This window comes from Sceloporus occidentalis, unplaced genomic scaffold (assembly GCF_023333645.1).
Source record: "Sceloporus occidentalis isolate IW3139 unplaced genomic scaffold, rSceOcc1.0.p SCAF_19, whole genome shotgun sequence".
Taxonomy (NCBI): domain Eukaryota; kingdom Metazoa; phylum Chordata; class Lepidosauria; order Squamata; family Phrynosomatidae; genus Sceloporus; species Sceloporus occidentalis.
The window spans coordinates 7,077,443-7,102,689 of NW_028316999.1; the positions used below are offsets into that span (position 1 = coordinate 7,077,443).

Consider the following 25,247-nt stretch of genomic DNA (forward strand, 5'->3'; position numbering starts at 1 on the left):
ATGTGCCACTCTGCCTCCAGAAATGCCTTATACCCCTATATCCCATTCTGGCATTTAGGGGGTTAAAATGCATATTATGGGGCAGAGTGGCATATAGGGAGGTATAAGGCATTTCAGGAGGCAGAGTGGCATTAAGGGAGTTAAAAGGCATTGTATAGAGCACTCTGCCTCCAGAAATGCCTTATACCCCTATATGCCACTCTGGCATTTAGGGGGTTAAAAGGCATATTATGGGGCAGAGTGGCATATAGGGAGGTATAAGGCATTTCAGGAGGCAGAGTGCTCTATTAAATGCCCCCTTAACGCCACTCCAGAAATGCCCTATGCCCCCATTTAACACACACACACACACCCTATACCCCCATTTAACTAACACACACACACACACACACTCTCTCCCCCCTCTCTCCCCTCAGCCCTCTCTTACCGGTGCTTCCAGCCGGGTCAGCGGGTTGACGTCGCCTTCCGCTGCAGCCGGAAGGAGGTGGAGTTGGCAGCGGGGGTTTTTCTGCGTCCGTCGCGGATACCTTCCCCGGCTGTCAGAGATCAGAGTTCCCTGCACCGGTGTGGCACTGATCTCTGACAGTCGGGGAAGGTCTACGCGACGGACGCAGACAACCCCCGCTGCTAGCCACACCTCCTTCCGGCTGCAGCGGACGTTGTCTACGCGGATCGCGTAGACGTCAACCCGCTGCCCCGGCAATACAGCAGGAAGCACCGGTAAGTGTGTGTGTGTGTGGGGGGGGGAGACAGGAGGATCCAGGTCCCCTGCAGCGGTGCGGGGGATCTGGATCTTAGTCTCCTAATCAGACCTCTATTTGAGGTCTGATTAGAAGACGACCCCGATTAGAAGACGAGGGGTATTTTTCAGAGCATTTGCTCTGAAAAAAACCTCGTCTTATAATCGAGCAAATACGGTATATATATATATACAAACAATTGGTTTTACTTCTATTCAGGATATGCTGTAACATGACAGGTTGATTTCTGTTGTGTTTGCCCTTACGGGCCAAGGAGTGAAGGAAGGGGTTGCATATCCCCATGTCTTTGGATCTGGTGGCTACCATGGCACGTACGGGCACCAGCATCTTTTTCACTGGTTTTTGTTTTCACTGCAAAGCACCGATCTTGTGGCGTCAGTAATAATAATAATAATTAATAATAAAAATGTAGTACGGTGTAAGAGACATAGTTTAGGTTTATTTTTTAAAACATTTTTTTAAACTTGACGAATACTCCATAAACAATTCCTGCCGGATGGTTGCTTCTTTGGGACAGATGCTCAAAATGATCGAATGTTTGAATGTTTCTCATATTATTATGCATTAACATTATTAACTTACCTTAGAATACCTAGGTTTTTGGTTAAGGTGATATCTCAACTTAATTCAAGATGCAATTAATGATTGGTAAAATAAAGTGAATATTGTTTTGTTATCTTTAAGAAATAGTTTGATTTTTTTTTAATGTTATTACAAATGCCTAGTATTTTTTGGGGTGCCCCGGCTCAGTTACTAATGCAAAATAGCTGCCATGTCCTTTCACGAGAACATGAAGCGATAAGCAGAATTTAGCCTATACCTTTTGCGCTCGTTTCTCATCTGGTCTCTAACCACAGCCTTGATTTGATACTAGGCTGCTTTCAAATCATTATTCCACGTGTTTCGATTTACTTTACTATGCTCCTTTGACTTGTACTTTCCCATTACACGTTTAACTTCAAATGATTTTATGTCTGAAGGAAGGGAAGTACGACTCTAGCAGTTAGGCCCTGGCAGTTTGACAGCGGGCTCTGATTGGTACTGACTAACGTCAACTATCATTTCCTCAACTGAGCCACGTTGCTCGACGATACAAAAAAACAAAAAACCCATTAAATCTCCATACTTTAACTCATGGCCTGTTAATAGCCTTTTAAAGTGGCTGCTGTTTAATCCTCCATTTTTAACAATAATGCTGAATTCTTTTGTGGACATGACATTGTCAGAGATCACCTTGATTGATGATTCAGTGACACAGAATAAACTCTGTTTGATCGATGGTTAGGCAATTAATTTCTTTCATGACTAATCTCTGCAGAGATTCTACCATCAAAAAATAATTGGTGCTCATCAGTAGTAACGCTACTTGGATTGTCAAATAATACCTTAACAATACTAACGTATCAATTGTTAAGATAGCAGGTTCTCAAAGACTTAAAGGCAAAAACCTAGCCCCTAGGCCAGGGGTGTCCAAGTTTTTTCTGCAGTGGGCCACTTCATCAGAATTGTATACGTGCGAGGGCCGCACCCATTTTTCACTGAGAGAAAATACGGCCTTTAAAAAGATATGCAGATTAAAATAAAGTAAATGACACAAAACCTTTACTTTTCCTCTCACTGATTTCTGGGATTTCTGGGCCTACAAATTCAGGATTCTGGATAAGTAAAAATAAAATAGTTCTATTTATTTTAAGGATGCACTAAAATGAAAATTCTGGACCAAAACCGAAAATTCAGGGTTCACTTAGCCGAAACTGAAAGTGACCCCTCTACACACTTTCAATAAAAGTAAGTTACACACCAAAATTGTACAAAAAAAATTATATATTATGATTGTTAACAGCAATCTCAGGCAAACCAAGATTCCAGCATGTACTGGTTGGCTGGGCATTGTATTTTTTGTCCAATTTTAGTGTGTAACCACACTTTTATTAAAAGTAACACACCACAATTGGACAAAAAAAATCAACAATATGACTTGGCATGATAGGAGTGTGATTGCTAACAGCAAACACACTCTTTTTATACCCAGGCAACCAGTGAATGCTGGAACCTAGGCATGATGGGACTGTGATTGCTGTTAGCAGATTGCTGTTAGCAGATTGCTGTTATCACACTCCTATCATCCCAAGTCAGCCAATACATGCTGGTACAAGGTGGCTGTAAGTGCAGACCCCATACTGTTGGCAGCATCAATACACAAGGGGGGCAGCTAGCCGGGTTTCAGCATGTACTGGCTGACTTGGCATGATAGGAGTGTGATTGCTAACAGCAATCACAGTCCCATCATGCCTAGGTTCCAGCACTTACACATCCATGCTATCACACACACACTCCATTCATTCATTCATTCATTCATTCATTCATTCATTCACAGATTCATTCCCTCAATCAGACATACTCATTCACACAACCTACCCCACCCCCTTACCTGCTCTACAGCTCTCAATGCCGCTCACAGATTTCAGCAGGGGGCGCGGCCTCCCTCGTTCTCCCCACAGAGGAAGCAGGACTGGAGCAGAGAATAGACCCTCCCACAAGTAAGCAGCAGGGCTCTTGTGATCCTGGCTGCCGAGGTTCCGCGGGCCGCATTTGGCCCGCGGGCCGCATGTTGGACGCCCCCTGCCCTAGGCTTTAATGCAAATGCATTCAGGGAGAAAGACAAGTGTAGAAGCACTGTTCTTTCTCCGTGCATCTATATACAATATTAAGACCTCCCTGAGTACTTCCACAAAAGGACAGAGCCACGGCTCGTGCCACAGGGACAGCCCCTCCTCTGCCCCACTGACTGAGCTGATACAGGGGGGGAAATGGATGAAGAAAGAAGACAGAAGAACAACAAACGTAAGAGAAGTAGAGTTGTGGAAAAGGAGACATGGAAGTATTTGGCGAGGAAGGTAGGGAGACATTGACAGTGAATGAAAGTGTGAGAGCCACACAATGAAAAAAACATCGGTTTAGATTTTTTTCCAATAGTCATCTTATATTCAGGCCTTTTTATTAAGATCCTTAGTCTGGGGCTCTCTTATAATCAGGGTTCTCTTATAATCAAGCAAATAGGGTGATATATACAAACATACACATTTTATGTCACGCTGTTGGTCTACAAAACTTCCTCAGAGCTGTAAACTATATTGGTGGACATTGTTTTTGTCATCTTTTTGTATGATCTATCACCAGGTTGTAGTGTTTCCTGGCTGAAGTAAAAAAAAAAAATTGTCATCATTCAAGAGCTGAACAGACTATGTCCCTAATTATGATAAACTTGTAGTGTGCCGGAGGGATGACCATCTGGACTTGGCATGTATCTAACCATGATTATGAGTCAGACTAGCAGCCATTAATGTGATTAATGACACCATAATATTAAACAGAATTTTCACTATAATTTTTATTTGCGTGTGTTTTTTATACAATATATTTACCACGTATAGAATATTTTCTGCCTGAAATAATAAGCCTACAAATAGTGTTGATTGTTTTGGGGGTTTGGGGCACTAGAAGAAATATCTCCACCTATTAGGTAGGGCAAGGACACGATAAGGGAAAAGGCGAACCTCCTCCCCAGTGTTGTTCCTGCCCTACTCAGGTAGGGTAATCTCTTCTTACCTTCTTTGTTTTTCCTAACTCACTCTCACCCATTCATGCTTTCAGGGAAGACATGGTTGCTGTGGGGGTGGTTTGGGTGATTGGAGAGGATCCTTCTACCACCTCCCCAGGGTTTTTAAAGGTCCTTCATGTTACCCACAGCTTACCTTTTATCTGTAGCCCTTGGGCGGATTTCCTGTGTTAAGCTTTTCTCCCAGGTAGGTGCTCCGGGGCTGAGTCCAGAAGCCCCAGTAGTCTTTTGTCCTGATTCGTGTGGTGGCCATCTTGCCTTGTGGTTGAACTTCCTGAACTCTGAGTGTAACTTCTTGCAGCCGACTTCCGGAGCCCTGTTGACTTTCAGTAACCTTGCTTTTTCAAATGCTGCTTGGATGCTGAGAAGAGTTTTCTTTCTTTTGTAGTGGCTGGCTGTTTTTTTATTGTCAGACTGAAGTTTTTTGCACAAATGGAAGGAGATCACTTCAGATGCTTGGGTGCTACACATAATTGGACATGATTTTGCTCTGCAAATAACCTTAAGATCTCCCCAACTATTCCTCATCTCTTGTCCTCCAATGATCTCTTGATCCACTGAGATGTAAAGGTCCGTCTGCCATTATAGAAGAATTTGTAGAAAGCAGCCCTTGTCCCAGTTCCTGCTCCACAACTTTTTCAAGGGACTTATTTGCATCTCTTCGTCGTCCCGAAAGCTTGAGGAAAGCTGAAATGTATTATCAGCCTCTGTCTTGTCAATCAATACATTTCTTACGGCAGGTTCACAGTGGAAACTTTGGAACCCGCAGTCCTTTCCTGCACTGACTTCAATTACCAGGAACTACTGGCAGTTTTAAAGGCTTTCTAACACAGAGTCCCTCTGGTCTGGCAAAAAGCTGTATGAATTGTAACAGACACCTCCACAGTGGCAGCATTTATCAACAAACAAGGGTGGACAGGAAATTAGACTACAGTCCCTTATGGCCAGAGCTCCACCTGCTTTCTCGGCAGACAGCCCATTCTGCCTGTAGGAAAGACCTTACATCACAAATAGATTGAGAGTCTCTCAAATAGACCTCATGGCCACTCACTTAAACTAGATGAATTTTCATCTGGTCTATGTCTGTCGCCAAAGGCCAACCTATCATCTGCTGAGTTCTCATGAAAATAAGGGAGGGAAGCACATCTGGTCATCTTATTTGCTCCCCTTTGGCCCAAGAGGATTTGGTTTCCAGAGCTGATTTGCCTAGCAGCTGATCATCCCCTTCCATTACCATTGAGAAGAGATATCCTTCTTCAGGGTCTTCATCCTGATCCGTTCCAGTGGAATTTGAGAGCCTGGCTTCTGAGATGGAGTTACTTACTAAAGATCTATCCCCTGCTGTCGTGGATACCCTTCTTTTCAATAGAAAACCAGTCACTTTGGCAGAGATAAAAAAGAATTGGAAATCCTTCTTCCTTTGGTGTTGAGTATAAAGCATCTCTCATCCATCCAGCTCTCAAATCCTAGATTTCCTCGAGAAGGGATTTAACGCTGGCCTAAAACCTGCTACTCTCAAGGTATAAAATTGCTGCTTTAAGCGCTTGTATGGCTTTCCGTTGTGGTGAACATTCTTGTGTCAAGAGGTTCAGCAAAGCTATCTCCTCACTTCCCCCATCATATTCTATAGGTGCCTCCCTGGGATCTGAATCTAATCCTTTAGCAATTGTCCTCTGCTCATTTTGAGCCTCTGGAAGAAGCTTCTCTAAAACGTCTTACCTATAAAGTTGACCTATTGGTGGCTATTACATCTGCCTAAAGAGTCTGTAAGCTGCAAGCAATCTTCATTCATGAACCATTTTTCACACCATTTTTTACATTCTGAACCTTGGCGTAAGTTGAACTCCCTCCTCGTCTTCGCAGGAGCCAAGATGTGACTGAAGGTTTCAAAATCCTCCATAGGTCGTTTTATCAGGGCTGCCATTTCTGAATGTTACTCGTCTCAGTGAAAGAACCTCCTGGAATTGCAAGGAAATTGTGAATTCTTACCCTTTTTTAGCAGAAAATATAAACATCATACCAAAGATGTTTTAGTTTTTTTTGCAGCAGGAAAAATGGGCAGAGTAGATGGGCCAAATTGTTCTTGCCTGCTGTCAGATACTTATTGGGTCAGGGGAGTTGGAAAGCATCAACATCTCAAGTAACTGCTTGCTAGCTACCAGTTATCAAAAGACATTCTGGTTTGTACTTGGCTCAGTTAACCTTTTGCAGCACATCATTCTGAATACTGTGTATAATATGCAGTATATCGCATCCATATGTTTTGTGTCGTAAATCAAAGTAGTAACAATTCTGGATTTACAGAAAACACAAAAATTCCTACAATACTTATTTGTAGACCCCCGTCAACTGCTTATTTAGTCAGTAGCAATGCGTCGGTTTTTAATCTTGACTCTAGCGGTGTGATCAAATAGTGTGTCAGTGTTATTTTAGCAACACTGATAAAACTGTACATTTGCTAGTAAGAAATTGATGTGTGACAGCCCTGATACCACATTCTCCTAAAATATATATTTGTTCTATTGTGTACCTGTGTATAGAATTCTATCATCTACATTTGAAAACATATGTAACTAAAAATGGTAGCCACGAAAGAGAAAGCCAAAGAGTTAGCACCTTTTTGCCAGTATCTACAGCTTTAATCCAGTCAGTAAAACGTAATTTATTTTTTTTAACCTTCAATAGCTGTTAGGCTGCATCTCATAACATGGACAGCAGGGATTTGAGGCTGTCTCAATTGGTATATCGGACATGGAAAAGCTTGGCTCCTGAAGGGAGGGGAAAAATGTCACATCTCTTCAATTGTGTACACGTGTAGAGGTTATCTCTTCATAGCAGCAATTTCCTGAGTTTGATAAGCTGGCAATGGACTTTTGATTGTTGTTGGGGGCTTAGGAAGGGATGTTGTCTATCCACCATAAAGGTCATTCGGCATTGCATTTCGTTGATAAGAACTGGAGTGCATTCAACACTGAAGAGATTACATAAAACAAAATTAAGAAGCAAATTGCATTTTTTTTATTTTACTTACGTAAAGACCATAATCTTAATAGATGTTTACAATTGAACTTTCACTTTTCTGTTTTGCAGAGCCGTTTTCCCTCGGTTGAAACATCAATGAATCTGATTATATACTAATCATTTTTATTTCTGAACTTGACAATAAATGTGTCTTTCAGACCTTGCAGTGAATATACTTTACTGGTTCCTTGTATCGGCAGTGGGCAGATTATGTTACAGCACATGGTTTTTAATACCAATATTTGCACATCGCTTACTTGTATCTTTAAAATTTGAAGCTGCAGCTTAGAAGCAATAATATGAACAAACAAGGTGTTTTAGGTGTCTCGGCATTCTTATAGATAGAGCCATTCTCTTAATTAACTGACTTGTTAACTCTTTTAATTCCTTTGCTTTTGTGTTGCCCTTGTTGGATTCTCACGTGTAAGCCTCACACTGTCTAAAGAGGGATCACTCACCTGCTTAAACTACACCTCGTATGATCTGTAGCCCAAAACTGGCTATGCGTTAGTTTGCAGTTTCTGGCATCCCTTTGCTGTACTTCATGGCATTTTAAATGACTGCTCATGTGAAACCCATTTGTGTTGCAGATTTTGGAGTTGGTGAAGGGCATGCATTTCCAGCTGGCTTGTCAGAAATACTTTGAGCTGACACACAATGTAAGTTCTTCCATTTTTTCATCCAAACATTTTGAGAGCTTCTTTGAAATTGGTTCAACGGCAACATTCAAACTCAAATATTGGCAAGTTTTGTTCTGTCTACCAACATTTCCATTAATTAGGAAGTAGCATTTTCTTCATTTAAATATAATTATTCTACATTACTTTCCTTGCATGACAAATGTTTAGATATAAGAATGTTATTATTGACATGCAGTATGTATGCAAAATAACGCAACACTGGTTGGTGTTTGAATATATTTATTTAATCAATTGCATATTTTGATGTATAAGCTTAAGATTTAAATGGAATTCATGAGAAATTATGCTAGAAATGTTACGCTTCAAAAAGGAACTGATCGATTATTTTCTAGTGTAATGTAGAATGTTGTGGATTCAGTTTTGGTATTTTGGTAGCCATTACAAACTGTCTGCTGAAAACCATAATATCCCAGTATATACAACTTGGTGAGCTGGAGGCAAATAAGGATTCTAAAGCAGTGCTACTGATCGAAATCACACTAAAATAAGAAGCAGTGAAAGGTTTCCTGTAACAATGTGATAACAGATCCAGTCTGATTCCAGCTTGCAATGGCTTTCACCAGTTGGCTTCAAAATCGAAACGTTCACAGAAAAAACTGCCAATGGAGCAATGGCATTTTTCTTAATGAACTGTCATTGGAAAAGTCAGTGGTTGGAAATCTTATTACTACATTTGATCATCAGTAATGGACACATTTATATGGTGTTCATAAACATTAAAAAACTTCTAATGGTAGTAGTTATAATCATTAATTTCAGCACTACAAAAGTCTAAATTGAGGTATAGTTTAGTATTTGGTACTCAAACTTTACACACACTCAGCAAATAAAGTATTAGGTAGTACTAATTACATTTTAACCTAAAAGTAGGCATGCTTTGTGCTGTGTGTGTATTTATTAGATAATAATCACCTATTGCAGAGGAAGGTATTCTTCACATTGCCCTCTAAAGTAGAAATTTTATCAGCCACAGGACACTGATATCGCCAACCACAAGAATTGTAGATTGTAACGTGAACTGTCTCATTATCAGTTGCCTTCACAAAACCACTTAATTAAACCCAAAAGAGAATCTTAAGTGTTGCAGCATCGCATCAATTGCTCTAAAACCACATTTGCGTAGCCTGAAATATGAACCTGTTGTTTGTGTGAAGGTCACATTGCGTAAAACATTCAGGATTCAAAGCAAAGCCGTGAGATATCATCACTGACAATATCTCCATGGTGTATACATGTTAGCTTTAGTGGTTTTCTTTATTGAACTGTGATATGGGATTATGAAAGCTTTAATGAATTATTACACTTTAATGTAGTACGATAATGGATACATTACATGGTATTAGCTGAGGTCATTATACAGGGCCATTTAGGAGGAGAAAAAAACCATAATATGATCTTAAAAGAATTATGATGCTGATTTTGCATTTTGCCATTTATCACAATCCCTATGTAAACTGCACCAATTCATTGCAAATTTAAATTTGTTTAGAAGTAAGTATATAGAGGATATTTAAAAAAAAAATCATGCTCATTTAGGTTTATTTTAACTAATACTGTATATTGATATAATGCTTGGATTTAGTTAATATATTGCAGTATATTGATATACTGCAATATACTGCAATATATTAATATATTGCAGTATATTGATATAGTACTTAAGAGGATTACAAATGTACATTTCTATAAACATTATTTGGGATTGGCCAACAAATCTTTGATCCCTTAAATTTCAATTAATTAAACACTGACACACATTACAAAGAGCTGTGGATCTTCATGTATGTATTGGTCGTGCTGATGAAAAAGTCAAGCATTATATGGAATCATAATTAATTGTAAACCATAAACACTATTTACTGAAATTGGATCAATGTTTGGGTGGTTTAGTGGCACTTTGACTCTACCTGTCTTTATTTTTTTGCCCAAATCTCTCTTGCTTTTATTTCCTTATACAGATTGACGATTGTGGGTTTTCTCTGAATCATCCTAATCAGTACTTTGCTGAAAGCCAGCGAGTACTCACTGGGACACGTGAGGTGAAAAAAGAACCAACACCAATGGAAAATGCCAGCCAGGTATCTTTCAACTCATCTTCGAGTGCACCAACCACAAACACACAAACAGATGAAATGGAAGATCTGGAACAGATCTTTAGTGAATATTGATCTATGCTTGAAGCTAATGCTTGACCATCTTTATCGATGGAGTATGTTGTACTACAAAGATGTTAAAAACCCCTTTAGGCTTATGTTGAAATATAAAAATATATCACTAAAATATCTTTTCATTAAATTTTTGTCTCAAGGCGCGACTCCTAGATTTGTATCGTTTGTATCAGGTTTTCAAAATATATATTTTTTTTGTATGTTATATTGTTTGAATAAAATCCTTTGTGTCCAAATTTGCATTTTGTCACAGCTTTACCTATGTTTACCAATAATATTACAGCAGGAATAGAAATATCTATTAACCTGGTTCATAAATATGGTATTTTGTTGACTACATAGTTTTAGTTGGTGTTTTTGCAGGCAAAGAACTAAAAGTTATATTTTTTACAGTTGTGGACTGCATGACTTACTGAACATTTAAAGGAAACACTGAAACATTTGTATTTATTATTAGACTGTTCTTGTTTCTTCAGAAGGTATTTTTTCAGTAAAGTACAAAAACATGCCTCATTTGTGTGAAAAAATAAAATGCGGTTTTTTTGTATTCACAGTTTGAAAGTGTCACCTTTATCTTGTTTAGTGATTAAAAGTAAGTCTGTCAAATGTGTGCTCTAACACAATAATATTGTATTTGTTCAGTTATAAGACAACCACCCATACTTTGGCTCTTAATGAAAGAAAAAAAAAGTATAAAAGACGTCCCTAACTTAAAAAGAAAACCAATGTTGATATATGGATTGAAGTATGTAAATTATTCTTGAGCTGCTAGGTTTTTTTTGCAGTGTGTAGATATTTACACAATTACTTTGAGCTGCATCATATGTCACAGTCATTGCTGTAGTCTGATCTGCAAGAGACTTCCAGGTCACAGTAGTAACTATCATCTGAAATAGCAGAGGATCACGAGTATTGGAGTACTAGCATGTAACACAGAAGTTGGTTATAATGTTAGTATCTGAAACTGTAGGGGGGAACAAAATATAGCATATCGCCTAAAAACCATAGGCAGATTTCCAAAATAATTTAGTTCCCCTTTTAGTGGATAGGTTGTATGACCAATAGCTCAGTCTTTGAAACATTAAAATTTAGGTAGTGGGATGGTATTCAGAAAGACATTTCAGAGAGAGAGAGAGTGAGAGAGTTATATGGTATACGAATATACGAAGAAGAGAGGGCAAGATGTCATGAGAGGAATGTCATCAGCATAGTAGAGAACACAAAAGTTAGAGAGGTGCTAATGCGAAGTCTGAGTCGTGGGATTTCAGCCAAGATAGACTCTGCCATAGACACCATAAGAATGTAGAGTTTGCAGGACAAGTGATGGTTGACTACTTCAAAGACTTTAGAGGGAAGATTGTTAGTTTGGTGTTGAGTAATATGTTGAGGGAGGGAGGGTGGTTTCTATTTGTATGCTAGAATATTCAGATATTGTCACGCACAGCGTAAGGTAGAACCTGTAATCAGGTAGAACAGTGTGCGCGAGTCCAATAGACAGATCACCAGAGTCCAGTACAGAATAGCCGATGAGCAAGCCAAGGTCAGGAAGCCAGAAGTCAGGATCATTGCAGGGTAAGCCGAGGTCAGGGAGCCAGAAGTCAGAATCGTCGTGAGGGAAGCCAGAGTCAAACGCCAGGAAATCGGTAACGGGGAATCAAACAGGAACGCGTACTGAGAAGACACTATGCAAGATAGGTACAACCATCAGAAGGCAAAGCTGGAAGGTTTCTGAGGCTCTTAAATAGGAAGAGGAAGTGCAGACATCAATTAGCGTTTTCCCGCCAAAATGTCAAAATGCCGTCACTTCCGGTCCGCGGCCATCTTGGGATTGGCGAGATCTCAAATTCCTAAAAGGACCGGTAGTACCAGCAGGCGCCACTAGGTGGCGTGCAGAAGACCGTGTACACGCGGCAGGCTGCCGTGTGGAGTTGCGGGGTCTTCCCCGTCCTCGCGGCGGCAGAAGCTGTCTCGCGGAGGAGGGGGGTCTTCTTCTCCTCCGCGGCGGTTGAAGCTGCTGTGGCAGGGCGGGGGGTCTCCCCCTTCTCCACGGCTGTTGCGGCAAGGCGGGGGGTCTCCCCCTTCTCCGCGGCGGTAGAGGCTGCTGCGGTAAGGCAGGGGGTCTCCCCCTTCTCCGTGGCGGCTGAAGATCTGCGGACCCGGAGGAACCGGCAGCCAGGTACGTTACAGTACCCCTCCTCGAAGGGGCGATCACCGGGCGACCCCTGGCAAGACCCACACGTCTCCTTGCGAAGAAGGCACGTACCAGACGGGGGGCTTTGAGACGAGCAGCGGGAACCCAGGAACGATTCTCCGGACCAAGTCCTCTCCAGTGAATCAAATACTGCACACTCCCTTGTTGTCTGCGAGTAGCCAAAATCATTTGAGGACAACGCCGAAGGGAATCTGCGACAGAGGTGCCCGCCGGAGGTGGTCTTATGGTAGTAAAGTGATTGCACACCAGAGGTTTCAGAAGGGAGATGTGGAAAACTCGAGGAATCCGGAGGGTTCGGGGTAACGAGTTCATAGGCTACCAGATTGACCCGGCGAATTATAGAGAAGGGGCCAATGAAACGTGGAGCCAACTTCATAGATGGTACCCTTAGCTTGAGGTATCTGGTGGATAACCAAACCCTTTCTCCTGGCAGATAAGCAGGGGCGTGAGAACGTTTCTTTATTAGCTTGACGTTCTTGTCGCCTGCCCGCAAGTCGTAGTGTCTCCTGTACAGACGACCAAGTAGCCCGGATGGCAACCAGCCTTTCTTGTAAGGCCGGAACCGTAGAGACGGGAAATGCCCCAGGGAAAGGCTGAGGATGTAAACCGTATAGGCAGTAGAAGGAGGATACCCCTGTAGACTCCTGCACGGAGTTGTTATGGGCAAATTCAGCAAAGGGTAGTAGATCAACCCAGTTGTCCTGGTGGTTGTTAATGAACAGGCGTAGATATTGCTCCAGATGCTGGTTAGCCCTTTCAGCTGCCCCGTTAGATTGGGGATGATACGCGGACGAGAAGGCCAGAGTAATGCCCAAGGCTTTGGTGAATTCACTCCAGAAGCGTGCTATGAACTGTGAGCCTCGGTCGGAAACAATCTCGGTAGGTAGTCCGTGGAGCCGGACGATCTCGCGTATGAAGACATCAGCCAATATAGCAGCAGAAGGTAATTTCCTCAACGGAATCATGTGAGCCATCTTAGAAAAACGATCCACCACCATGAGTATGATTGTATGCTCTCTGGAGTTAGGTAAGTCAACAATGAAATCCATAGCTATGTGTGTCCATGGTGCTGAGGGAAGCGGCAGAGGGTGGAGCAACCCGGCAGGCGCTCTCCTGGAGGACTTGTTAGCTGCGCATTTAGTACATGATCGGACAAACGAAACAACGTCTTTGGCCCAACCTGGCCATAAAAAAGTTCTGGAAACGAGATCCCTTGTGCGTGTAACCCCCGGGTGTCCTGCCGTTCTGGAGCCATGGGATAAACGGAGAACTCGAGACCTGAAACGAACCGGAACGAACAGCTTGCCCGTAGGTAGAGATCCCGGAGCTTGTGACTGTAACCTGGCAATACGATCCACAAGAGGAGTAAGACAGGTAAGGTGGGTAGCAGCTAAGACCTTTGTTGCCGGTACAATATTCTCGGGTTCGTGATTCTCCTCATCAGGGAAGGTGTGCATCCGCGAGAGAGCGTTGGCTTTGGCATTCTTGGACCCCGGACGGTAGGTCAACACGAAGGGAAACCGGGACAGGAACAGGGACCACCTGGCTTGTCGAGGGTTCAGACATTTCGCGGACTCTATATATTGTAAGTTCTTATGGTCAGTCAGGATCAAGGTTGGAACTTGTACACCCTCCAGAAGATGTCGCCATTCCTCTAAGGCCAAAATGACAGCCAAAAGTTCTGTAGTGGTCCACTGTAAGAGGCTCGTTGAGAGAGAATAGCCCCCACCCCAGTCTCAGATGCATCCACCTCCAGGACAAAAGGTAGTAGGGGATCTGGATGTCGGAGCACAGGAGCTGTGGTAAACCTCTCCCTCAACTGATCGAAAGCGGAAACAGCGGCCGGCGGCCATGCAATCGTGTCGGCCCCCCTCTTTGTGAGAGCCGTTAGGGGCGCAGCGATCTTAGAACAGTCTCTGATAAAACGTCTGTAGTAGTTGGCAAACCCCAAAAAACGTTGTAGTGGTTTCAGACCCACAGGTTGCGGCCAGTCTCCGATAGCACGTACTTTAGAAGGGTCCATCTCAAACCCCTCCGGGGTGATGACGTAGCCTAAGAATAGCACCTTGCAAACTTCGAACTCGCACTTCTCCAGCTTGGCGTAGAGCCCGTGTTGCCGTAATCGGTTTAGTACTTGAGCGACTTGTGTGCGATGGGTGGAAAGGTCTGAGGAGTAGATCAATATGTCATCCAGGTATACTACGACGAACTGTTGAAGAAAATCCCTGAGTCAATCATTAATGAACTCCTGGAAGACAGCTGGGGCATTACATAGCCCGAACGGCATAACCGTATATTCGTAATGTCCTGATCGTGTGTTAAATGCAGTCTTCCATTCATCGTCCTCGCGAATTCGAACAAGGTTGTAAGCACCCCGAAGATCCATCTTAGTATAGATTGTAGCTCTGCGCAGTCTGTCGAAGAGCTCGGAAATCAATGGAATGGGGTACGTGTTGCGTCTCGTGATTTTGTTCAACCCTCTGTAATCGATGCAAGGGTGAAGCTCCCCATCCTTCTTCTTAACAAAAAAAACCCCTGCTCCAGCGGGTGACGTGGAGCGGCAAATAAACCCCCGACGAAGGTTCTCCTCAATATACGCCTCCATAGCTTTAGTCTCTGGAACCGAAAGCGGATAGGTCCGACCCCTGTGTGGCATGGTACCAGGGAGTAGGTCAATAGGACAGTCATACGGTCGATGTGGAGGTAGTTTCTCCGCCTCCTTCTTGTTGAACACGTCCGCAAAACAACAATACTGATCTGGCAGCAGTGAGGTTCCAATGGAGCTTAGTGTCACAGGAACAGTCTTTACAGGTGAGAGGCAGTGGTCCATACAAGCGCTGCTCCAAGCCGTAATTTGGTTCGTAAACCAATGAATCGTAGGGTTGTGATTGCGCAACCATGGAAACCCCAAAATAATCGGAACAGAGGGCGAGTGGATGACCAACAACTGTACAAATTCGCTGTGGACCACTCCCACCGAGAGGGTAAGAGGCGACGTGTGAAGAGTGATGTGCTCCTGAAGGAGCGGTCTCCCGTCCATGGCCTCCACAGATAACGGGTTGGGTAAGGGAAGTGTGGGGACCAGGAACCGGTTACAGAATTCAATAAAGTTGCCGGCGGCGCCGGAATCCAGGAAGGCCACGGTGTCCACGGAACCCCTAGCCCAGACTATTCGGACCGGAACAGTCATACGGGTGATTTCGGTTTCAGGGGATGGTCTAATCACACCTATAGTAGGTCCCCTCAGCCTACCTAGGTGCGAGCGTTTCCCGGCCTCTTTGAACAGCTCCTCAGGAAATGTCCCGAAAGACCACAATACAGGCATAATCCCTCCCTTCTTCTCCTGCTCTTTTCCTGTTCAGTGAGTCTAGCTGCCCCTAGCTGCATGGGTTCCTCCGTGGAGTCAGGCAAGGTGGACGAGGACGGAACTTGAGAAAAATGACGCACTGTGTCCCTCACTCCTTTCTCCTGTCGTCTCAGTCTCTCCCGTTGAGCTTGTCTTTGACGAAGACGCAAATCCACCTGGGAGACGTACTGTATTACCGCATCCAGATCCGTAGGAAGGTCTCTAGCCGCAATCTCATCCTTGAGAGATTCAGATAGTCCATTAAGGAATGCGGCGACTAGTGCCTCGTTGGTTCAGTTGACCTCTGCCATTAGGGTACGGCATTCAATAGAATACTCCTGGAGAGAACGAGAACCTTGGCAGATGGAGAACAGTGATGCGGGTGCCATACTCCTTCTTCCAGGAACGTCAAACACCGCGCGCAGAGTCGAGACAAACTCCGAGTAGGACTGAACCGAAGGAGCATTTCTTTCCCAAAGCGGAGAGGCCCAAGCCAGTGCCTTGTCAGTGAGCAAAGAAATTACATAGCCCACCTTAGCCCGTTCAGTAGGGAAGGCGTAAGGCGAAAGTTCAAAATGGATCTCACATTGATTCAGGAACCCTCTGCATGCTGCAGGCTCGCCACCATAACGTTGAGGAGGAGGTAGATGAGCAGGTATAGAGTGGATAGGTGCAGGCGGGGGTGGATGGACCGCAGTTGCCTGAGGACCTTGTAGCATTGTAATAACGTCTGGAGAGCTTGGGCAAACTGATCCAGACGGTGATCTATCCCATCCAAACGATCCTCTGTGGAGCTCTGCTGTCCTACCGATGCAGGTCTCATGTTGGCCTTCTGATTCTGTCACGCACAGCGTAAGGTAGAACCTGTAATCAGGTAGAACAGTGTGCGCAAGTCCAATAGACAGATCACCAGAGTCCAGTACAGAATAGCCAATGAGCAAGCCAAGGTCAGGAAGCCAGAAGTCAGGATCGTCGTGAGGGAAGCCAGAGTCAAACACCAGGAAATCGGTAACGGGGAATCAAACAAGAAGGCGTACTGAGTAGACACTATGCAAGATAGGTACAACCATCAGAAGGCAAAGCTGGAAGGTTTCTGAGGCTCTTAAATAGGAAGAGGAAGTGCAGACATCAATTAGCGTTTTCCCTTCAAAATGCCGTCACGTCACTTCCGGTCAGCGGCCATCTTGGGATTGGCGAGATCTCAAATTCCTAAAAGGACTGGTAGTACCGGCTGGCGCCACTAGGTGGCGTGCAGAAGAACGTGTACACGCGGCAGGTCCGGACCAGGTTCCAGTAGGCGGCGGCTGCCGTGTGGAGTTGCGGGGTCTTCCCCGTCCTCGCGGCGGCAGAAGCTGTCTCGCGGAGGAAGGGGGTCTTCCTCTCCTCCGCGGCGGCTGCTGTGGCAGGGCGGGGGGTCTCCCCCTTCTCCGCGGCGGTAGAGGCTGCTGCGGTAAGGCGGGGGGTCTCCCCTTTCTCCGTGGCGGCTGAAGATCTGCGGACCCGGAGGAACCGGCAGCCAGGTACGTTACAGATATTCTGTAAAAAATGTGTTACTTGAGCTCACTGTGCAACTAGAGCAATATTGCCTCTTAGTAATTAATTAAAAATATCAGTTTGTAGTAGCATAAAATGTATATATAATGTATTAAAAATTTTTGTAATTTGTAAACAAATACTGTTTTAGGTAAAACATAATGGTGAAGAAGGCTACCAGATAATTATTTTAATTGCTCTGGGTAATTTCAATGTAGTTTTATTTTTTAGGAAATGGTTTCAGTGATTGCTTGATTCAGGACTATTGGCCATTTCAATATAATAATCATTTGTTGTTCTTCACCCAAGGGCGGTGTGCTTTTCTTCCCCTCAATTAATTTTCTTTAATGCAAAGAACAAAATGTTTTTTCATATCTTTTAAGTTTCTATAGTGATGAGAGAATTAAATTAGTTTTACCAACTCAAACGTAGAATTTTAATATCCTCCCTAAATATTCAGAGGACTCAAGTAGCCGCTGAACAATCAAATCCAACATGAAAAACGCTTGCAAAATCTGAGAATACTCGATAAAACCTTATGGTTGTATATGATATTTATTTTTGTGTGTGTGTGTGTGACGTTTTCATGTATGATACATTTTCCTTAAATAGGAGATTAGACAATGAATGTGGCTTAAAAGCCAGGGGATTTACTGTTCTCCACACCTGTATGGTTATCAGCTTCGCTTCTTGTCATGTGTTCCTCCTTTTGGCAGCTGTACATGATATCTAAATGACATATTTCCTTATTTACATTATCTTCAGACACGAGAAAGAATGATCTTCAAAAAAGTTCTAAATTATGGGTCTTGCCACTGTGTGCAAATAATATGTAGCAAACATACAGAGCATCCATGTGGAAATATATATGTAAAGGGCAGGCCTAAAAAAATCCTGAGACTTCTGTCCCACTTATCCCCCCCCCTTTTTCTAGCCTAGTACTTTCCGTAATCATGGCCAAGGCTCCGGTGCAAGTGTTTTTTCCCTCCAACCCTACCAATTGTGAAATAAGAAAAATGTTGGAACAACTTATTCCCTTGCATCTCTTATCCATTTACAAATCATGGTTTTATGTACTTGTTACACCCTGATGTGGGCCTGGTATGTTATGGGGTTAAACAAGTGTAAAGCAAAGATTGCTTTCTTTGCTCAGCTGGTGTTGCTGCAATGTCTCAACATCAAGGCATCCATCACCACCCAAAAAAAATGTAGGGGTCATATTCACCATATTGAACGGCTATATGCATTTAGCAACTCTAGGAGCGTATCAAACTGCTACCATGAGAGAGATATGGCTTAGTAACATAAAATCACCATATTTTATCATTTTTAATAGTAAATGAGATATGATAAAAATAATATCTAAAGAAAGCCCTGTTTGTCCTGAAAAAACCCAATATATAATGTGTGTGGGTGCACAAAATGAGAAAGAAGAAAACTACAGCTAAACAGCAACACTGAAAATTGTTAAAGGAGCCATTGTCCCACAATGTACTACGAGTAAGAAACAGTCTTGTCATTAAGGGGTTAAAAGAGTTTCAAATAACAAAGAAAAAGGTGCTTTAAAAAAAATCACAATATTTTTTTTTTTTAGTAAATTAGATGATATCAAAGTAATGATATCTAAAGATATCAAATTGTCCTGGAAAAAATATATAACTTGTGTGGGTTCACTAAATGAGAGAGAAAAAACAGAAACAGCCATTGTCACAAAGGGTACAAAAACACCTCTGTCCTTTAGGGGTTAATATACTGAAATATCTCTGCACAGATCACTGTTGGAACCTGTCTGTGAGTTTGTGATCTGGTCAGTATAGATAAATAGGTGCCAGAAATGTCTAGTAAGTTTTTGACAAGAGGTTACCCTATTGATCTGCTTAATAATAAATGTGCTGAAGTTTCTTGTATTGACAAAGGATGCATTTCTACGTTCACTGAAAAATTAATGACCATGATTCCATTTGTGTATATCATTCTCTTGTGTATTGTCTTTTTATATAGACACAGCCTATACCCTACATCCAACATGGCCCCCTATTGCAGAAATGAAATATATGGTACCGCCTAAGTTTTTTGTAAGTCATTTTAGCACTTGGCAATCACATTCTGATATGTTTTCTCCTATAGAAAAATGTTATAAAGTAAAAAAAAAACCAAAAAAAACCTTTGTTGAAAATGTGAAAACCAAATAATTATGTATTGTAATCAATGATGATTTGACCTACCATATAATAGCAGCTTTAAATTCCAAATCAATCTTACAAGTATTGTAACTTGTTGGGTGAAAAGATTTTGGCGCTGCAAGACCATAAGACACGGGAAGAGAGCTCTGGAGAAGTGACTACTGACGGTGCTGGCGGTAAATGCTAAACCCCTGGAGCTGAAAGCGGAACCAAGCTCCCTTTTTGGGAGGACAGAATACCAGCACAGCAGGGATATGGCAGCAACACAATCAGACAGGGAGATGAAAATGAATATTTTTCGATTTTATGATTTTATGTATTTAGATTTTTTTAGATTTAAAAAATCAAGTGGCTAAAACAAATTGTCATGAAATAGAAAGGTGCTGAAGAGTTAATCAGGGGGCTACAATAATAACCGGACTGATGAAATTGAATGGTACTGATAAACATTGAGCAAAAAAAGTGTTATCAGGTGGGATGACAGATGGCACAAGGAAGCCTTTGTGATGTCAATGACTACATCACCAGTGGGCTTTTTCTGTACAGCAATCAGATATACTGTTGTTGAAGTGAACCTTGTTGAGTCCAGAAGGTGGCAGGGACCTCTCCCACTGTGAACCAAAAAAATTGCTTGACATGCACAAGTCTAATATGTATATCTGTGTGTGTGTGTATATATATATATATATATATTGTGAGACTGTGAACCCCAGGGAGTTGAATGGCATGGCATCTGGGTACAGCTGCTATGCAGATAATACATTTGGGTCCCTGCGGTGGAGCAATTGGAGAGCAGGGTGGGCAGGGTTTTCCCATTCTGTGGAAAATCCATGCCGGCTTTTCCAAGTGACTAGAAGTCTGCGGGATCCGGTCCGGGATTCCTATGGGGCTGGCATCAGGCACAGGTGCAGGGCATTAAAAACCCCTGGAGCTTGATACTCAGAGAGACTGTTGGGGGAAGAGGAAGCTCCTCTGTGCTCCCAGGGCAATGAGAGGCCCTGAAGACGACAATCTCTGAGCCAAGTGAGGCATTACCTACCTGGACCTTTTGTGTGCTGTCTGGGAAAGTCGGTCTGGACCAGCATGGTTTAGTTTCTTTTTATGATTTGGGTTTTGAGCAATTAAAAATAAAGCGCTGTTTTGCTACAAGCTGGTGTTCCTGACTCTGATTGCCCTAGAGGACTGTGCTTAAGACCCTTAACTGTAACGTTTATGGCCCTCGTGCTACAGGATTTGTCACAATATATATACACACACACACACACACACACACACACACACACACACACACACAAATAAAAGAACCTTGCACACAGTTCACCAATATCCAAAGTGTCCAGGCCAGCAAACATGGTTCAATGTTGGGTTTTTGTTTGCCGCACACTATGTTAAAGAGTCCTGGTGCGCTTCTGATTGTTTAACTATATCATATGCTGTGTGTGTGTGTGTGTATATATATATATCAACAAAAGAGTGGAAGTGAGGTCTGAAGGTTAGGTGCAAATTTAACCAACAAACACTGCTATTGAAAGCACTTTCAAGGTTATAATCAATGAGTTGTTTGAGGTCTAATATGACATCACTGCCTTGGGACTAAAATCTTGGTAACAAATAGAGAAAAAAGAAATACAGGTGAACAGAGTAACCCAAAACTGTGCATTTTGCAATTAACATGCATCAAGCATTAATGTGATTTGAGTATTCACTACACAGGTATTTACATCAAGGGATCTCTGATGAATTATTTTGCAGTGTAAGATGCTTTAATAATGCAGATAATGGAAAACTCTTACTCTTCCTATTTACATTGATTCTTGTAGGAAAGGTAGTAATTCATACATGAAAAGCTTACAGCTGCATGTGCATTAAATGCTTCATCTTATTGATGCGTCTTTGATGATGGCATCACAACCAAGGTGAATGGACCTCTTGTGGATGATCCAAGTTGAAGTTTGAAGCCCAGGAGAAAAATAGAAAACTTGTGGATTTGCGGATTGTAAAGTACTTGGCAGGTGTTCTGTAATGAATAACTACCTCTTGAAATCCAGGGATGTGGAAAATTCAATTAACAATACTGTAACTCAAACAGCCCAAAGAAACCAGGTGGGATGTTTAAAGCCAGCACATTAGCTGTCCGATTGTACATCTCTGATCTTAGGAAAAAGGGAGAAAAAAATCATAAATAACTAAGATCAAATAGTTACATTCCCCATAATGTAATCCAACTGAGAAAAACCACATTCGGGGGAGGCTAATCTATTTCTGGCAAATTATCGATGTCCGATTTTAACAGATGCTAAGATTTATATGTTTTGTTTTATATTCCATTGTACTGCACACTGTGATGACAATTTCTAAATTTTATATATATATATATATATATATATATATATAGCTATTTTTATTTAACAATGCTCAAAAACAGCAGTGCATTCTACGATAAAGTTGTTTACTCTTTTAAGAGTTGTATTTCTCATTCAGTCTTCACACCTTATTCCTGGATCTCTGTGAATTGTTCTTCCTAAATTAACTCTCATCCCAGCCCTTGGATGTTAAATGCTCTGGAACCATTTCCGCTTTTAATAATTCTCTCCTACCTTTGTTGCTGGTACTCAGTGGCGGATCTACCGGGGTCGCGACTGCGACCGGGCCCCGGCGGCAGGGGGGCCCAAGCCAAGGGGCCGCCCGAAATCTTTTTTACGTTTTTTTTTTTTTAAATAAGGCAGGGGCGTCCAACATGCGGCCCTCGAGGTGCGGCCCTCGGGGTGCGGCCCGCGTAAGATCGGCAGCCAGGGCAACCGATCTTACACGAGCCGCACCTCAAGCCCTGCTACTTACTTGTGGGAGGGTCTTCTGGACAGCACAGAGGAAGCGGAGTTCACGTGACTTCCTACTTCCTCTGTGCTTTAGCAGAGAAGGCAGAGAGAGGCCGCGCCCCCTGCTGAAGTCTGTGAGCGGCATCGAGGAGCTGCAGTACAGGTAAGGGGGTGGGGAGGGAGTTTGAATGAGTGTGTGTTATTGAGGGAATGAATCTGTGAATTAATGATTATATGAATAAATGAGTGTGTGTGTGTGTGTGTGTGATAGCATGGATGTGTAAGTGCTGGAACCTAGGCATGATGGGACTGTGATTGCTGTTAGCAATCACACTCCTATCATGCCAAGTCAGCCAGTACATGCTGAAACCTGGCCAGCTGCCCCCCTTGTGTAGTGATAATGCCAGCAGTATGGGGTCTGCACTTACAGCCACCCTGTACCAGCATGTACTGGCTGACTTGGCATGATAGGAGTGTGATTGCTAACAGCAATCACAGTCCCATAATGCCTAGGTTCCAGCATTTACTGGATGGATGTGTAAGTGCTGGAACCTAGGCATGATGGGACTGTGATTGCTGTTAGCAATCACACTCCTATCATGCCAAGTCAGCCAGTACATGCTGAAACCTGGCTAGCTGCCCCCCTTGTGTATTGATGCTGCCAGCAGTATGGGTTCTGCACATCACTTACAGCCATCCTGTACCAGCGTGTATTGGCTGACTTGGCATGATAGGAGTGTGATTGCTAACAGCAATCAGAGTCCCATCATGCCTAGGTTCCAGCATTTACTGGATGGATGTGTAAGTGCTGGAACCTAGGCATGATGGGACTGTGACTACTGTTAGCAATCACACTCCTATCATGCCAAGTCAGCCAGTACATGCTGAAACCTAGCTAGCTGCCCCCCTTGTGTAGTGATGCTGCCAGCAGTATGGGGTCTGCACATCACTTACAGCCACCCTGTACCAGCATGTACTGGCTGACTTGGCATGATAGGAGTGTGATTGCTAACAGCAATCACAGCGAGCACAGTCCCATCATGCCTAGGTACCAGCATTTACTGGTTGCCTAGGCTAACAGCAATCACACTCCTATCATGCCAAGTCATATTGCTAATTTTGTCCAATTGCGTGTTACCTACTTTTATTAAACATGTGAGTTTTTATTATTATTTTTAAAGGTGGGGGTCATTTTCGGTTTTGGCTAAGTGAACCCTGAATGTTTTGGTCCAGAATTTTCATTTTAGTTCATCCCTAGAATAAATCTAGGGAATCCTGAATTTGTAGTGGCAAAACTTTCAAGTTTTTTGTGTCATTTTACTTTATTTTAATCTGCATATTTTATTAAAGGCCATATTTTTTGTCACAGTGAAAAATGAGTGCGGCCCGCGCACGTATACAATTCTGATGAAGTGGCCCACTGCAGAAAAAACTTGGACACCCCTGGATTATGCCCTTTGTACATGCGCCCCTTTTTCTTTGATTTTTTTACAGATATGATTCAATATGTAAATTGAATTTGTTGAATTAGTTGAAAAAAAATTGTTGGGTAAAAATCATGTTTTTTTTGGGGGGGTGAGGGGGCCCTTAACAGATTCTCGCACCCGGGCCCTGAGGCGTCTAGTTACGCCCCTGCTGGTACTTCTACTATATTTGCTACAACATGGTTGGTATTGACTGTTTATTAAATAACCTGTGTTAAGGTGATTTGATGCCTTAATCCAACTGTTTACTGGGGCTGAAATATTGGGTTTTCTTTTGCTGCACACTATGTTTAATTAAAACAAATATCACTTACTTGCAAGTCCTGGTGTTCTCCTTTATATATTTATAGTAAACAAGAGAGAGAGAGAGGAAGTGAGTTCTGATGGCTAGGTTATAATCAATGAGGAATTGGAGTGAAGTAAAATAAGACAGATATATTAAACTAAATATATCCAAAACATGTATTATTTTCTATAAACAAAACAGTGGAACCAATGACTATGAGGAAATGTGTCATGACATTAACTCCTCTTTAAGTGCCTATAATTCAATTAACATAACTAGAAACTGATTGACATGCTGAACCAAAAGCCTGTATCAAGTCCTTTACAGACATGTCTCCCTATATATGATTTAGTTTATCTTAGGGGCTCATGAGGTAGGTTTTAGACTTATGCATTCATATTCGTACAAATTTTGCCAAAATTGTGTAAATTCCTTCATATGAAAATGAAGCAAAGAGCTCCAAATTTTTGCTGTTTTTTCCCACACTCACTCTCTCACACACTCATTTATGTTTTCTCACACCCTTATTCACGCTCTCTTTGACCTTCTCCCTACCTTTGATTCCATGTCCCTGTCTTCTTGCAGCGCAGCTTCTCTCTGCTTCTTCTCTTGCATCTTCTTGTTCTTCTGTCTTCTTGCTTAGTCCGCTGCTCCTGGTGTCTTCTTTCTTCTTCTGCTTCTTTGTGGACATGGCCTCCCAGTGAACTTCTGCAAAAAGGTGGAACTTCCAAGCACACCGTCTCCCCCAATTAGCGGAACAGGGAGAATTACATCTGAGTTATTTGACAGAGGAGGAGAACATTGCCCAGTAAATTACAAATAGTACACATTTTGCACAGAAAACTGTTAGTATACCTTTGGCATTCATAATAGAAGCACTTATAGAAGAGGTTATAGTTATTGTTGGATGTTTTAGAAAATGTGGCTTATCTACTGAGACCTACTATCCACTTGATAGATGATAGACTGCAAATGCAGGCTCATAAAGTCAGCGCGTGTTTCAACCAATCAACACAGATCAGGCATCAACAGCGTGGTCTTTTCTAATATTGGTCCAAAGGAACCATTTAAAAATATATAGGTATTTTAAAGGATGACCAACCCAAGTATGTTCTTG

General features: G+C 42.4%; 1 protein-coding gene across 1 annotated transcript in view; it reads left to right on the forward strand.

Moving 5' to 3' along the window:
* The window catches only part of LOC149302366 (DNA primase large subunit-like), a 72,183-nt gene extending 61,913 nt beyond the window's left edge, over positions 1-10,270 (forward strand). Inside the window, exons 12-13 of the mRNA XM_089482441.1 lie at positions 7,992-8,060; positions 10,061-10,270. Of these exons, the coding sequence (XP_089338567.1) occupies positions 7,992-8,060; positions 10,061-10,270 (279 nt within the window). The remainder of the gene's footprint in view (positions 1-7,991; positions 8,061-10,060) is intronic.
* Positions 10,271-25,247: the final 14,977 nt, after the last annotated feature.